General features: G+C 51.6%; 1 protein-coding gene across 1 annotated transcript in view; it reads right to left on the reverse strand.

The window, feature by feature from the left end:
- Positions 1–6,839: 6,839 nt before the first annotated feature.
- Positions 6,840–17,749, reverse strand: part of LOC142218444 (microtubule-associated serine/threonine-protein kinase 2-like) — a 79,490-nt gene continuing 68,580 nt past the window's right edge. The window contains exons 6-10 of the mRNA XM_075287188.1: positions 17,631–17,706; positions 14,487–14,565; positions 14,079–14,233; positions 7,286–7,361; positions 6,840–7,115 (exon numbers count right to left, since the gene is read on the reverse strand). Of these exons, the coding sequence (XP_075143289.1) occupies positions 6,840–7,115; positions 7,286–7,361; positions 14,079–14,233; positions 14,487–14,565; positions 17,631–17,706 (662 nt within the window). The remainder of the gene's footprint in view (positions 7,116–7,285; positions 7,362–14,078; positions 14,234–14,486; positions 14,566–17,630; positions 17,707–17,749) is intronic.

Consider the following 17,749-nt stretch of genomic DNA (forward strand, 5'->3'; position numbering starts at 1 on the left):
AGACCCATACTTGTCCTGACCCAGCCACAACCCTACCTGCAGACCCCATACTGTCCTGACCAAGCCACAACCCTTACCTGCAGGACCCCTCATACTTGTCCTGACCCAGACACAACCCTACCTGCAGACCCATACTTGTCCTGACCCAGACACAACCCTACCTGCAGACCCATACTTGTCCTGACCCAACCACAACCCTACCTGCAGACCCCATACTTGTCCTGACCCAGCCAGCCACAACCCTACCTGCAGACCCCATACTTATCCTGACCCAGCCACAACCCTACCTGCAGACCCCATACTTATCCTGACCCAGCCACAACCCTACCTGCAGACCCCATACTTGTCCTGACGAAGCCACAACCCTACCTGCAGACCCCATACTTGTCCTGACCAAGCCACAACCCTACCTTGCAGACCCAATATTTGTCCTGACCCAGCCACAACCCTACCTGCAGACCCCATACTTGTCCTGACCTAGCCACAAACCCTACCTGCAGACCCCATACTTGTCCTGACCAAGCCACAACCCTACCTGAAGACCCCATACTTGTCCTGACCAAGCCACAACCCTACCTGCAGACCCCATACTTGTCCTGACCAAGCCACAACCCTACCTGCAGACCCCATACTTGTCCTGACCAAGCCACAACCCTACCTGCAGACCCCATACTTGTCCTGACCAAGCCACAACCCTATCTGCAGACCCCATAATTGTCCTGACCCAGCCACAACCCTACCTGCAGACCCCATAACTTGTCCTAACCAAGCCACAACCCTACCTGCAGACCCCATACTTATCCTGACCCAGCCACAAGCCTACCTGAAGACCCCATACTTATCCTGACCCAGCCACAACCCTACCTGCAGACCCCATATTTGTCCTGACCCAGCCACAACCCTACCTGCAGCCGCCATACTTGTCCCCTGACCAAGCCACAACCCTACCTGCAGACCCCATACTTGTCCTGACCCAGCCTCAACCCTACCTGCAGACCCCATACTTGTCCTGACCCAACCACAACCCTACCTGCAGACCCCATACTTGTCCTGACCCAGCCACAACCCCACCTGCAGACCCCATACTTGTCCTGACCCAGCCACAACCCTACCTGCAGACCCATATTTTGTCCTGACCCAGCCACAACCCTACCTGCCAGCCGCCATACTTGTCCTGACCAAGCCACAACCCTACCTGCAGACCCATACTTGTCCTGACCCAGCACAAACCCCTACCTGCAGGACCCCATACTTGTCCTGACCCAGCCACAACCCTACCTGCAGACCCCATACTTGTCCTGACCCAGCCACAACCCAACTTGCAGACCCCATACTTGTCCTGACCCAGCCACAACCCCACCTGCAGACCCCATACTTGTCCTGACTCAGCCAGCCACAACCCTACCTGCAGACCCCATACTTATCCTGACCCAGCCACAACCCTACCTGCAGACCCCATACTTATCCTGACCCAGCCACAACCCTACCTGCAGACCCCATACTTGTTCCTGACCCAGCCACAACCCTACCTGCAGACCCATACTTGTCCTGACCAAGCCACAACCCTACCTGCAGACCCCATACTTGTCCTGACCAAGCCACAACCCTACCTGCAGACCCAATATTTGTCCTGACCCAGCCACAACCCTACCTGCAGACCCCATACTTGTCCTGACCTAGCCACAACCCTGCCTGCAGACCCCCATACTTGTCCTGACCCAGCCACAACCCTACCTGCAGACCCCAATACTTGTCCTGACCAAGCCACACCCTACCTGAAGACCCCGTACTTGTCCTGACCAAGCCACAACCCTACCTGCAGACCCCATACTTGTCCTGACCAAGCCACAACCCTACCTGCAGACCCCATACTTTGTCCTGACCAAGCACAACCCTACCTGCAGGACCCCATACTTGTCCTGACCAAGCCACAACCCTACCTGAAGACCCCATACTTGTCCTGACCCAACCACAACCCTACCTGCAGACCCAATACTTGTCCTGACCCAACCACAACCCTACCTGCAGACCCCATACTTGTCCTGACCCAGCCACAACCCTACCTGCAGACCCAATATTTGTCCTGACCCAGCACAACCCTACCTGCAGCCGCCATACTTGTCCTGACCAAGCCACAACCCTACCTGCAGACCCCATACTTGTCCTGACCCAGCCACAACCCTACCTGCAGACCCCATACTTGTCCTGACCCAGCTACAACCCTACCTTCAGACCCCATACTTGTCCTGACCCAGCCACAACCCTACCTGCAGACCCCATACTTGTCCTGACCCAGACCACAACCCTACCTGCAGACCCCCATACTTGTCCTGACCCAACCACAACCCTACCTGCAGACCCCATACTTGTCCTGAACAAGCCACAACCCTACCTGCAGACCCCATACTTGTCCTGAACAAGCCACAACCCTACCTGCAGACCCATACTTGTCCTGACCAAGCCACAACCCTACCTGCAGACCCCATACTTGTCCTGAACAAGCCACAACCCTACCTGCAGACCCATACTTGTCCTGACCAAGCCACAACCCTACCTGCAGACCCCATACTTGTCCTGACCCAGCCACAACCCTACCTGCAGACCCCATACTTGTCCTGACCAAGCCACAACCCTACCTGAAGACTCCATACTTGTCCTGACCCAACCACAACCCTACCTGCAGACCCCATACTTGTCCTGACCCAACCACAACCCTACCTGCAGACCCCATACTTGTCCTGACCCAGCCACAACCCTACCTGCAGACCCCATACTTGTCCTGACCCAACCACAACCCTACCTGCAGACCCCATACTTGTCCTGACCCAGCCACAACCCTACCTGCAGACCCCATACTTGTCCTGACCAAGCCACAACCCTATCTGCAGACCCCATACTTGTCCTGACCCAGCCACAACCCTACCTGCAGACCCCATACTTGTCCTGACCCAACCACCAACCCTACCTGCAGACCCCATACTTGTCCTGACCCAGCCACAACCCTACCTGCAGACCCCATACTTGTCCTGACCCAGCCACAACCCTACCTGCAGACCCCATACTTGTCCTGACCCAACCACAACCCTACCTGCAGACCCCATACTTGTCCTGACCCAGCTATACCCGACCTGAAGACCCCATACTTGTCCTGACCCAGCCACAACCCTACCTGAAGACCCCATACTTGTCCTGACCCAGCCACAACCCTACCTGCAGACCCCATACTTGTCCTGACCCAGCCACAACCCTACCTGCAGAGCCAGTTAATACAGAGAGGAGGAAGAAAATTTTCAGTGATATTAATGGCCGCCATAAAGTGCAGGCGGCGGCTCCAGGACAGTCCCAGAGCGGAGATCTGCTATTTCTGGATAACATCATGTATGGATCTACAGACTCACACAATAGCCTATATATACAGGAGGACATACAGATAACATACAGGCTCACACAATAGTCTATATATACAGGAGGACATACAGATAACATACAGGCTCACACAATAGCCTATATATACAGGAGGACATACAGGCTCACACAATAGCCTATATATACAGGAGGACATACAGATAACATACAGGCTCACACAATAGCCTATATATACAGGAGGACATACAGATAACATACAGGCTCACACAATAGTCTATATATACAGGAGGACATACAGGCTCACACAATAGTCTATATATACAGGAGGACATACAGATAACATACAGGCTCACACAATAGTCTATATATACAGGAGGACATACAGATAACATACAGGCTCACACAATAGCCTATATATACAGGAGGACATACAGATAACATACAGGCTCACACAATAGTCTATATATACAGGAGGACATACAGGCTCACACAATAGTCTATATATACAGGAGGACATACAGATAACATACAGGCTCACACAATAGCCTATATATACAGGAGGACATACAGATAACATACAGGCTCACACAATAGTCTATATATACAGGAGGACATACAGATAACATACAGGCTCACACAATAGTCTATATATACAGGAGGACATACAGATAACATACAGGCTCACACAGTCTATATATACAGGAGGACATACAGATAACATACAGGCTCACACAATAGTCTATATATACAGGAGGACATACAGATAACATACAGGCTCACACAATAGTCTATATATACAGGAGGACATACAGATAACATACAGGCTCACACAATAGCCTATATATACAGGAGGACATACAGATAACATACAGGCTCACACAATAGTCTATATATACAGGAGGACATACAGATAACATACAGGCTCACACAATAGTCTATATATACAGGAGGACATACAGGCTCACACAATAGTCTATATATACAGGAGGACATACAGATAACATACAGGCTCACACAATAGTCTATATATACAGGAGGACATACAGATAACATACAGGCTCACACAATAGTCTATATATACAGGAGGACATACAGATAACATACAGGCTCACACAATAGTCTATATATACAGGAGGACATACAGATAACATACGGCTCACACAGTCTATATATACACAGGAGGACATTCAGATAACATACAGGCTCACACAATAGCCTATATATACAGGAGGACATACAGATAACATACGGGCTCACACAATAGTCTATATATACAGGAGGACATACAGATAACATACAGGCTCACACAATAGTCTATATATACAGGAGGACATACAGGCTCACACAATAGTCTATATATACAGGAGGACATACAGATAACATACAGGCTCACACAATAGTCTATATATACAGGAGGACATACAGATAACATACAGGCTCACACAATAGTCTATATATACAGGAGGACATACAGATAACATACAGGCTCACACAATAGCCTATATATACAGGAGGACATACAGATAACATACAGGCTCACACAATAGTCTATATATACAGGAGGACATACAGATAACATACAGGCTCACACAATAGTCTATATATACAGGAGGACATACAGATAACATACAGGCTCACACAATAGTCTATATATACAGGAGGACATACAGATAACATACGGGCTCACACAGTCTATATATACACAGGAGGACATACAGATAACATACAGGCTCACACAATAGCCTATATATACAGGAGGACATACAGATAACATACAGGCTCACACAATAGTCTATATATACAGGAGGACATACAGATAACATACAGGCTCACACAATAGTCTATATATACAGGAGGACATACAGGCTCACACAATAGTCTATATATACAGGAGGACATACAGATAACATACAGGCTCACACAATAGTCTATATATACAGGAGGACATACAGATAACATACAGGCTCACACAATAGTCTATATATATACAGGAGGACATACAGATAACATACAGGCTCACACAATAGCCTATATATACAGGAGGACATACAGATAACATACAGGCTCACACAATAGTCTATATATATACAGGAGGACATACAGATAACATACAGGCTCACACAATAGTCTATATATATACAGGAGGACATACAGATAACATACAGGCTCACACAATAGTCTATATATACAGGAGGACATACAGATAACATACAGGCTCACACAATAGTCTATATATACAGGAGGACATACAGATAACATACAGGCTCACACAATAGTCTATATATACAGGAGGACATACAGATAACTTGCCACTACACATCTCCCGATGATAACTATAGGTACATATAGGTTCTGTACAGACCCCCGGTATCTCCCCAGTCACCTCTGGACAATGACAGACTTAACTCCTAATGTGCAGCAGCCAGAAGGAGCAGAAGGGGTTAATGATGCCGCCATTCGCCAGCTCTGTCAACCAACAACATGTGAAGAAGGAGACAAGTCAGAGAATCAGAAAGCAAACTGACTTGTAGAAGCCCCTCATCCATAATGTGAGCGCAGCGCTGCCGATCCAACATCCTAAGGAACGCGGCGGCCCCCGGAGAGGACAGAGCGGCATCACACTCCGCCGACACAGCTCCACAAATTCCGTGTTATATAGTGAGCGGCTGCCAGGTGTGACACTTCCATACATGTCCTCCAATTAGCCATCCCTGGTTTGGGGTGGTCGGGGTTGCACCTGTTATTCCTGCACACGGGAGATGCTTTATGCGAGAGCCCATCAGTCACCGTCAGCAGCCGCCAGGCCATGACATGAATATCACGAGGACGCCGTCACAACAATGGGAATACAGAGCTGAAGTCCTGCCCCGAGTATACAGACGTATTCACCCCCTCCTCCCCCGCTGTAGTGGAAGGCAGCAATGGCAGGGGGTCCGGGCTGAGGGGGGTCCGGGCTGAGAGGGCTCCGTCCTATGACTGACATTAATAACAACAGTGTGACACACAGGCCTAACCTGATGATTTTGGCTGCCATTGTCTTCTTCACCCCCTTGTAGACGGCTTACCCTCGCCTATTCTTGTCTTCTAACCAAAGGAGATTTTACCGCACAGACATTAAGACCATGTGAAATGAAATGGCCGAAAACAACAAAAGTGTTCGCCTGTCCCACAGGAATCTAGCACTGCCCTCCAAGGCACCATGTGACGGCAGCAGCCAATCAGGTGCTGTAATAGCGGCTGCGGCAATCACATGACCTACGTGGGAAAACGGGAGGAGAGTCCTGGGGGGAGGGGAGTGGTTATTCCCTGTATATTCAGGGACTTGCCATGCGTATACATACACCTATATACAGAAATAGATGTCTCCTCCTATTATGGGATCACAAAACCTACTGCATCCCTGACCAGAAGGGCCGCGCCCGGGACTGCAGAGGGTCCCGCAGAGGGTCCCGCACAGGCCCAGCAGGTTTTCATTACACACAGATTTGTGCTGCCAGAGGATTGCACAGAGATTGTACAGACGGCCGCCATATACTCACATCCTGCAGGAGCTTCTCCAGGTTCTCCTGCAGCTCACAGAAGTAGCGGGAGGTGATCAGTCCGTCTCGGGATTTGCTCAGGCAGTCACGAGCCAGCTCAATGACCTGGTGATGAATGAAGCTCAGGACGCCATCGGCCAGGGGCAGGACGCTCTCAGGGGCATTGCTGCTAATGAAATCTGCCAGTCTCTCCTCCATCTGAGCGGTGGCCTTAAGGAAACAGACACCACAACTGACAAGGACACCCCTGAAGAGCAACCAACACCCCCCTCCCCAACAACCATGCGGCCAGCCTCCTGGACATCCTCAAGACCCCCCAAAGAAGCCCCATGTCACAGACTAAAGCCCCTCTCCCTTAAACTACAAGACCTCTGACTTACCTTTGGGAACCGCTCCTTGTACACATGGTTCATCATCACAATCTCTCCATCGTACGAGATGGGGGATCTTCCAGGACTGTGGGGAAAGAACCCAAAAATATACATGAGGAGAGGGGACATAGAGAGGCTGGGGGTGGGGAAACAGAGTCTGAGGTGAGGGGAGAGAGAAAACATGGGCGGGGGGGGAACGAAATATTGAGACTAGAACCGTGATGGCGAACCTATGGCACGTTATTCCCCATTAGTGAGCGATCGCTGCTTTCAGCTGGATGTGCAAATGCACTGAGCGCAGTGTGACCTCTGCCCTGGTGCAGGCGCGATGACCAAAGTGATCAGCACCCGCAGTCAACAGGAGAAGGACGCCCGCGGGCTCTTCAGGTAAGTATATTTGTGTGTGTACTGTGTGGGGAGGGGGCTACTGTGGAGTATATAATACTGTGTGGGGAGGGGGCTACTGTGGAGCATATAATACTGTGTGGGGAGAGGAAGCTACTGTGGAGCATATAATACTGTGTGGGGAGAGGAAGCTACTGTGGAGCATATAATACTGTGTGGGGAGAGGAAGCTACTGTGGAGCATATAATACTGTGTGGGGAGGGGGCTACTGTGGAGTATATAATACTGTGTAGGGAGGGGGCTACTGTGGAGTATATCATACTGTGTGGGGAGGGGGCTACTGTGGAGCATATAATACTGTGTGGGGAGGGGGCTACTGTGGAGCATATAATACTGTGTGGGGAGCGGAAGCTACTGTGGAGTATATAATACTGTGTGGGGAGCGGAAGCTACTGTGGAGTATATCATACTGTGTGGGGAGCGGAAGCTACTGTGGAGTATATAATACTGTGTGGGGAGGGGGCTACTGTGGAGCATATAATACTGTGTGGGGAGGGGGCTACTGTGGAGTATATAATACTGTGTGGGGAGAGGAAGTTACTGTGGAGCATATAATACTGTGTGGGGAGGGGGCTACTGTGGAGCATATAATACTGTGTGGGGAGGGGGCTACTGTGGAGCATATAATACTGTGTGGGGAGGGGGCTACTGTGGAGCATATAATACTGTGTGGGAAGGGGGCTACTGTGGAGTATATAATACTGTGTGGGGAGAGGAAGTTACTGTGGAGTATATAATACTGTGTGGGGAGAGGAAGCTACTGTGGAGCATATAAATAATACTGTGTGGGGAGAGGAAGTTACTGTGGAGCATATAATACTGTGTGGGGAGGGGGCTACTGTGGAGTATATAATACTGTGTGGGGAGAGGAAGTTACTGTGGAGCATATAATACTGTGTGGGGAGGGGGCGACTGTGGAGTATAGCATACTGTGTGGGGAGGGGGCTACTGTGGAGCATATAATACTGTGTGGGGAGAGGAAGCTACTGTGGAGCATATAATACTGTGTGGGGAGAGGAAGCTACTGTGGAGCATATAATACTGTGTGGGGAGAGGAAGCTACTGTGGAGCATATAATACTGTGTGGGGAGGGGGCTACTGTGGAGTATATAATACTGTGTAGGGAGGGGGCTACTGTGGAGTATATCATACTGTGTGGGGAGGGGGCTACTGTGGAGCATATAATACTGTGTGGGGAGAGGAAGCTACTGTGGAGCATATAATACTGTGTGGGGAGGGGGCTACTGTGGAGTATATCATACCGTGTGGGGAGGGGGCTACTGTGGAGCATATAATACTGTGTGGGGAGAGGAAGCTACTGTGGAGCATATAATACTGTGTGGGGAGAGGAAGCTACTGTGGAGCATATAATACTGTGTGGGGAGAGGAAGCTACTGTGGAGCATATAATACTGTGTGGGGAGGGGGCTACTGTGGAGTATATCATACTGTGTGGGGAGGGGGCTACTGTGGAGCATATAATACTGTGTGGGGAGGGGGCTACTGTGGAGCATATAATACTGTGTGGGGAGGGGGCTACTGTGGAGCATATAATACTGTGTGGGGAGGGGGCTACTGTGGAGCATATAATACTGTGTGGGGAGGGGGCTACTGTGGAGTATATAATACTGTGTGGGGAGAGGAAGTTACTGTGGAGCATATAATACTGTGTGGGAAGGGGGCTACTGTGGAGTATATAATACTGTGTGGGGAGAGGAAGCTACTGTGGAGCATATAATACTGTGTGGGGAGAGGAAGTTACTGTGGAGCATATAATACTGTGTGGGGAGGGGGCTACTGTGGAGCATATAATACTGTGTGGGGAGAGGAAGTTACTGTGGAGCATATAATACTGTGTGGGGAGGGGGCTACTGTGGAGTATATAATACTGTGTGGGGAGCAGAAGCTACTGTGGAGTATATAATACTGTGTGGGGAGGGGGCTACTGTGGAGTATAGCATACTGTGTGGGGAGGGGGCTACTGTGGAGCATATAATACTGTGTGGGGAGAGGAAGCTACTGTGGAGCATATAATACTGTGTGGGGAGAGGAAGCTACTGTGGAGCATATAATACTGTGTGGGGAGAGGAAGCTACTGTGGAGCATATAATACTGTGTGGGGAGGGGGCTACTGTGGAGTATATAATACTGTGTGGAGAGGGGGCTACTGTGGAGTATATCATACTGTGTGGGGAGGGGGCTACTGTGGAGCATATAATACTGTGTGGGGAGGGGGCTACTGTGGAGCATATAATACTGTGTGGGGAGCGGAAGCTACTGTGGAGTATATAATACTGTGTGGGGAGCGGAAGCTACTGTGGAGTATATCATACTGTGTGGGGAGCGGAAGCTACTGTGGAGTATATAATACTGTGTGGGGAGGGGGCTACTGTGGAGTATATAATACTGTGTGGGGAGGGGGCTACTGTGGAGTATATCATACTGTGTGGGGAGGGGGCTACTGTGGAGCATATAATACTGTGTGGGGAGAGGAAGCTACTGTGGAGCATATAATACTGTGTGGGGAGAGGAAGCTACTGTGGAGCATATAATACTGTGTGGGGAGAGGAAGCTACTGTGGAGCATATAATACTGTGTGGGGAGAGGAAGCTACTGTGGAGCATATAATACTGTGTGGGGAGGGGGCTGTGGAGTATATATTACTGTGTGGGGAGAGGAAGCTACTGTGGAGTATATAATACTGTGTGGGGAGGGGGCTACTGTGGAGCATATAATACTGTGTGGGGAGGGGGCTACTGTGGAGCATATAATACTGTGTGGGGAGCGGAAGCTACTGTGGAGTATATCATACTGTGTGGGGAGCGGAAGCTACTGTGGAGTATATAATACTGTGTGGGGAGGGGGCTACTGTGGAGTATATAATACTGTGTGGGGAGGGGGCTACTGTGGAGTATATCATACTGTGTGGGGAGGGGGCTACTGTGGAGCATATAATACTGTGTGGGGAGGGGGCTACTGTGGAGCATATAATACTGTGTGGGGAGAGGAAGCTACTGTGGAGTATATCATACTGTGTGGGGAGGGGGCTACTGTGGAGCATATAATACTGTGTGGGGAGAGGAAGCTACTGTGGAGCATATAATACTGTGTGGGGAGAGGAAGCTACTGTGGAGCATATAATACTGTACGGGGAGAGGGGCTACTGTGGAGCATATAATACTGTGTGGGGCCCCTGTGGAGTATATAATACTGTGTGGGGAGAGGGCTACTGTGGAGTATATCATACTGTGTGGGGAGGGGGCTACTGTGGAGCATATAATACTGTGTGGGGAGAGGAAGCTACTGTGGAGCATATAATACTGTACGGGGAGAGGGGCTACTGTGGAGCATATAATACTGTGTGGGGCCCCTGTGGAGTATATAATACTGTGTGGGGAGAGGGCTACTGTGGAGTATATCATACTGTGTGGGGAGGTGGCTACTGTGGAGCATATAATACTGTGTGGGGAGGGGGCTACTGTGGTGCATATATTACTGTGTGGGGAGGGGGCTGTGGAGTATATATTACTGTGTGGGGAGAGGAAGCTACTGTGGAGTATATAATACTGTGTGGGGAGAGGAAGCTACTGTGGAGCATAAAATACTGTGTGGGGAGGAAGCTACTGTGGAGCATATAATACTGTACGGGGAGAGGGGCTACTGTGGAGCATATAATACTGTGTGGGGCCCCTGTGGAGTATATAATACTGTGTGGGGAGAGGGCTACTGTGGAGTATATCATACTGTGTGGGGAGAGGGGCTAGTGTGGAGTATATAATACTGTGTGGGGAGGGGGCTACTGTGGAGCATATATTACTGTGTGGGGAGTGGGCTGTGGAGTATATATTACTGTGTGGGGAGAGCGGCTATTGTGGAGTATATAATACTGTGTGGGGAGGGGGCTACTGTGGAGCATATAATACTGTGTGGGGAGAGGGGCTACTGTGGAGCATATAATACTGCATGGGGAGAGGGGCTAGTGTGGAGTATATAATACTGTGTGGGGAGGGGGCTACTGTGGTGCATATATTACTGTGTGGGGAGGGGGCTGTGGAGTATATATTATTGTGTGGGGAGAGGAAGCTACTGTGGAGTATATAATACTGTGTGGGGAGAGGAAGCTACTGTGGAGCATATAATACTGTGTGGGGAGAGGGGCTACTGTGGAGCATATAATACTGTGTGGGGAGAGGGCTAGCGTGGAGCATATAATACTGTGTGGGGAGAGGAAGCTACTGTGGAGTATATAATACTGTGTGGGGAGAGGGGGGCTACTGTGGAGTATATAATACTGTGTGGGGAGAGGGGGGCTACTGTGGAGCATATAATACTGTACAGGGAGAGGAAGCTACTGTGGAGCATATATTACTGTGTGGGGAGTGGGCTGTGGAGTATATATTACTGTGTGGGGAGAGCGGCTATTGTGGAGTATATAATACTGTGTGGGGAGGGGGCTACTGTGGAGCATATAATACTGTGTGGGGAGAGGGGCTACTGTGGAGCATATAATATTGCATGGGGAGAGGGGCTAGTGTGGAGTATATAATACTGTGTGGGGAGGGGGCTACTGTGGTGCATATATTACTGTGTGGGGAGGGGGCTGTGGAGTATATATTACTGTGTGGGGAGAGGAAGCTACTGTGGAGTATATAATACTGTGTGGGGAGAGGAAGCTACTGTGGAGCATATAATACTGTGTGGGGAGAGGGGCTACTGTGGAGCATATAATACTGTGTGGGGAGAGGGCTAGTGTGGAGCATATAATACTGTGTGGGGAGAGGAAGCTACTGTGGAGTATATAATACTGTGTGGGGAGAGGGGGGCTACTGTGGAGTATATAATACTGTGTGGGGAGAGGGGGGCTACTGTGGAGTATATAATACTGTGTGGGAAGAGGGGGGCTACTGTGGAGCATATAATACTGTACAGGGAGAGGAAGCTACTGTGGAGCATATAATACTGTACGGGGAGAGGGGCTACCGTGGAGCATATAATACTGTGTGGGCCCCCTGTGGAGTATATAATATAACACTGTGTGGGGAGAGGGGGGCTACTGTGGAGTATATAATACTGTGTGGGGAGAGGTGGGCTACTGTGGAGTATATCATACTGTGTGGGGGCCGCTGTGGGGCAGATTGTCTGGAGTCATTTATTACACAGCAGTCAATCAGATGTCAGTATCAACCATCATTGTTGCCGTGTCATCATTTATGTAGTTTAGGTCGTTGCCATGTCGTCACTTGTGTAGCATACATTTGTGCCGTGTCATCACTCATTTAGTATACGCTGTTGCCATGTCATCACTCGTGTAAAGTACATGGGTGCCGTGTCATCACTCGTGTTGTATACGCCATTGCCGTCCCATCACTCGTGTAGTGTATATCACTGGGTGGTGGCAGATGATGAGCTCAGGCATCGAAGCAGAGCAGAGGGAGGCCAATGACGTCACCTAGAGGAGAGGAGCGCCCCCTGCTGTCATTGGACGTATGACTACAGAATCCAGGGAGGATGAACATTAGACCCTCACTGACACAGACTACCACAGCGCTAACTTGAGATATTTCCCATCATGAAGCGCATTGGGGATAGCTATCACGCCGGTGGTCACGTTCACTTAAATGGCGCACTCCCCTCTGCAAGGTGATACGTTGGCTACTGTTTAACCCCTTCATTAATTTTCCAGCAGCACTAATCGTTTTTAGGACACGCATGGATGGGAGATGGATAGCGCGTCACACCCTGGCTAAACAGTATGACAGCAGATCTGTAATGGCGGGATGGATGAGCGAGCCTCGAGGTCACAGCTACAGCCCGGGGAGAAGATCCGAAAGACTTTACAACAAATCGTTCATGTGCTGGCTCATTACATGGACCCCTCCCATCTGACAGGCACACTCCGACCATCCATCATATCACTGCAAAGGTCTGACGCTCACCCTACAATGGCCAAGACTCCACAGGGTCGGCACCATGGACCTGGATACGGTATACGTGTGTCAGGTGTCCAGCCGCAGATGACCTCCGACCCTGCAGAAGGGGTATGGCCACGACCACCCAACAGAACAATGGGAAGGAAAAGTATCTCTAAAGACGTGTGGGGGAGGGGGAGTTAAACGTGGAACCCCGGGATCACAGATTTACATCGACAAAGCCGGGGAATATCAAATGTCAAATTAAAAGTGTTATTGATAGCCACGGCGACGATGACGACACGTGGTAATGTAACGCATCGTAACAGGAGTGGACTAGACGACACCTGCACCCCCTGCCAGTAACACGACAGGGTAACGCTCGTCTTTCTGCTCAGTGACAGAAACCTCCGGCCCCAGAATCGGTCGTTGTCCTTATGTGTATACACAGCAGGGGGCGCCACTGTCACATGGTCAAGACATAATCACCTGAGGCTTCGGGATCGAGGGCGCATTGCTGGAGAGTGGCGGCCTTCCTCGTCAGTGATGTTCTCGGTGCTGAAGTGCTTGGTCAGGAAGTGCAGCTCGTCCGCTGTGGGCTGGAATGGAAGCTGGTGCAGCTTCTCCTGAGACGAGGAGGAAGACTGCAGAAAACACACAAGAAAACTACTAAGTCTGTGAGACATCAGGGACACCGAGGGGTTACCAGGGACCTCAGGAGACGCCATGTGCAGCAAGGAAAGACTGGAAACATATAGTGACAACAATGACTGGAGCGTGTGGCTCCAATGTGTGCATAGAGCCCAAACAGGAGCTGCAGAGGTCTGACCGGGGCTGGACATGGGGCCGGCTCACACCAGAAGACGACTTGTAGGATAGATGGCCACTCACACTTACTGAGACCGTAGAGCTGGGAGTGTTGGTTCCATATCCAGATGACGGCAGCGATGCCAGCGACCAGCGGCGTCCATCCGTCCTGAAACAAAGGTTACGAATTAGTGGAGAAGACTGTGTAGAAGGCTCGCAGTACCACCAGGGGCGCTGCACTCACATTCCTCATTAGGAAAGCAAAGGTAAGATTTCACTGACCCCTGACCTCTACTGTTACTGTACATGTGCCTGGCAGGTTATTGGCTCAATGTGACACTGAGGTGTAGTCATTGGCCCCCTGCAGTCCTACACCTACCCCCCCCCCATGACCATAGAGAGTCACATATATGTATTTATCTGATGATCCGGCATCAGCTCAGATTACTAATAATAATAATAAATGTTATTTCTATAGCGCCAGCATATTCCGCAGCGCTGTACAATTTGTAGGGTTCAAATACAGATGGATAGATAACAAAGAACGTCATTTCACACAATGGGACTGAGGGCCCTGCTCACAAGAGCTTACAATCTATGAGATTACTACAGGATTTCAGCCCAAGATGCCAGGAAGTGTTACCAGAGGGCGCAGTATTAGCAGGGCACATACATCACACGGCACAGAACATAAGCACAAGGGACAAGGATCACTACTGAGGTCAGCAGATAAAGCGTTCACATGACTACAACAGAAGCTCCTGAAGGGGGTGACACTACACACAGAGGTAAGGAGATGGGAACTGCCACCTAGTGAGAGCACAAAGAACTGCACTTACAATATACACAATCCCCAGTACATCCCCATCCTGCAGCCTCCTCCTCCTCCCCAGTACATCCCCATCCTGCAGCCTCCTCCTCCTCCCCAGTACATCCCCATCCTGCAGCCTCCTCCTCCTCCTCCCCAGTACATCCCCCATCCTGCAGCCTCCTCCTCCTCCTCCCCAGTACATCCCCATCCTGCAGCCTCCTCCTCCTCCTCCCCAGTACATACCCATCCTGCAGCCTCCTCCTCCTCCCCAGTACATACCCATCCTGCAGGCTCCTCCCCAATACATCCCCATCCTGAAGCCTCCTCCTCCTCCCCAGTACATCCCCATCCTGCAGCCTCCTCCTCCTCCCCAGTACATCCCCATCCTGCAGCCTCCTCCTCCTCCCCAGTACATCCCCATCCTGCAGCCTCCTCCCCAGTACATCCCCATCCTACAGCCTCCTCCTCCTCCCCAGTACATCCCCATCCTGCAGCCTCCTACTCCTCCCCAGTACATCCCCATCCTGCAGCCTCCTCCTCCTCCCCAGTACATACCCATCCTGCAGCCTCCTCTTCCTCCCCAGTACATACCCATCCTGCAGCCTCCTCCCCAATACATCCCCATCCTGAAGCCTCCTCCTCCTCCCCAGTACATCCCCATCCTGCAGCCTCCTCCCCCTCCCCAGTACATCCCCATCCTACAGCCGCCTCCTCCAGTACATCCCCATCCTGCAGCCTCCTCCCCAATACATCCCCATCCTGAAGCCGCCTCCTCCTCCTCCCCAGTACATCCCCATCCTGCAGCCTCCTCCTCCTCCCCAGTACATCCCCATCCTGCAGCCTCCTCCTCCTCCCCAGTACATCCCCATCCTGCAGCCTCCTCCCCAATACATCCCCATCCTGCAGCCTCCTCCTCCTCCCCAGTACATCCCCATCCCGCAGCCTCCTCCTCCTCCCCAGTACATCCCCATCCCGCAGCCTCCTCCTCCTCCCCAGTACATCCCCATCCCGCAGCCTCCTCCTCCCCAGTACATCCCCATCCTGCAGCCTCCTCCTCCTCCTCCCCCTCCCCAGTACATCCCCATCCTGCAGCCTCCTCCTCCTCCCCAGTACATACCCATCCTGCAGCCTCCTCCTCCTCCCCAGTACATACCCATCCTGCAGGCTCCTCCCCAATACATCCCCATCCTGAAGCCTCCTCCTCCTCCCCAGTACATCCCCATCCTGAAGCCTCCTCCTCCTCCCCAGTACATCCCCATCCTGCAGCCTCCTCCTCCTCCCCAAGACATCCCCATCCTGCAGCCTCCTCCTCCTCCCCAGTACATACCCATCCTGCAGCCTCCTCCTCCTCCCCAGTACATCCCCATCCTGCAGCCTCCTCCCCAGTACATCCCCATCCTACAGCCTCCTCCTCCTCCCCAGTACATCCCCATCCTGCAGCCTCCTCCTCCTCCCCAGTACATCCCCATCCTGCAGCCTCCTACTCCTCCCCAGTACATCCCCATCCTGCAGCCTCCTCCTCCTCCCCAGTACATACCCATCCTGCAGCCTCCTCCCCAGTACATACCCATCCTGCAGCCTCCTCCCCAATACATCCCCATCCTGAAGCCTCCTCCTCCTCCCCAGTACATCCCCATCCTGCAGCCTCCTCCTCCTCCCCAGTACATCCCCATCCTACAGCCGCCTCCTCCAGTACATCCCCATCCTGCAGCCTCCTCCCCAATACATCCCCATCCTGAAGCCTCCTCCTCCTCCCCAGTACATCCCCATCCTACAGCCGCCTCCTCCAGTACATCCCCATCCTGCAGCCTCCTCCCCAATACATCCCCATCCTGAAGCCTCCTCCTCCTCCCCAGTACATCCCCATCCTGCAGCCTCCTCCTCCTCCCCAGTACATCCCCATCCTGCAGCCTCCTCCTCCTCCCCAATACATCCCCATCCTGAAGACTCCTCCTCCTCCCCAGTACATCCCCATCCTGCAGCCTCCTCCTCCTCCCCAGTACATCCCCATCCTGCAGACTCCTCCTCCTCCCCAGTACATCCCCATCCTGCAGCCTCCTCCTCCTCCCCAGTACATCCCCATCCTGCAGCCTCCTCCCCAATACATCCCCATCCTGAAGACTCCTCCTCCTCCCCAGTACATCCCCATCCTGAAGACTCCTCCTCCTCCCCAGTACATCCCCATCCTGCAGCCTCCTCCCCAATACATCCCCATCCTGAAGACTCCTCCTCCTCCCCAGTACATCCCAATCCTGCAGCCTCCTACCCCAGTACATCCCCATCCTACAGCCTCCTCCTCCTCCCCCAGTACATCCTCATCCTGCAGCCTCCTCCTCCTCCTCCCCAGTACATCCCATTCCTGCAGCCTCCTCCTCCTCAACTGCTTCTGGGGGCCTCCATGTGACCGTACAGCTGGTACTCACCTCCGAGCAGGTACAAAGGAAAAGTGCGCAGCAGCATTAGGGGAAAAGTTGCGGGGAGAATCCAAAGGGCTGTTGCCTGTGGAAATAGAACGTGCTGTGAGTAGCTGCAGCTGTTGAGG

This window comes from Leptodactylus fuscus, chromosome 9, assembly GCF_031893055.1.
Source record: "Leptodactylus fuscus isolate aLepFus1 chromosome 9, aLepFus1.hap2, whole genome shotgun sequence".
Lineage (NCBI taxonomy): Eukaryota > Metazoa > Chordata > Amphibia > Anura > Leptodactylidae > Leptodactylus > Leptodactylus fuscus.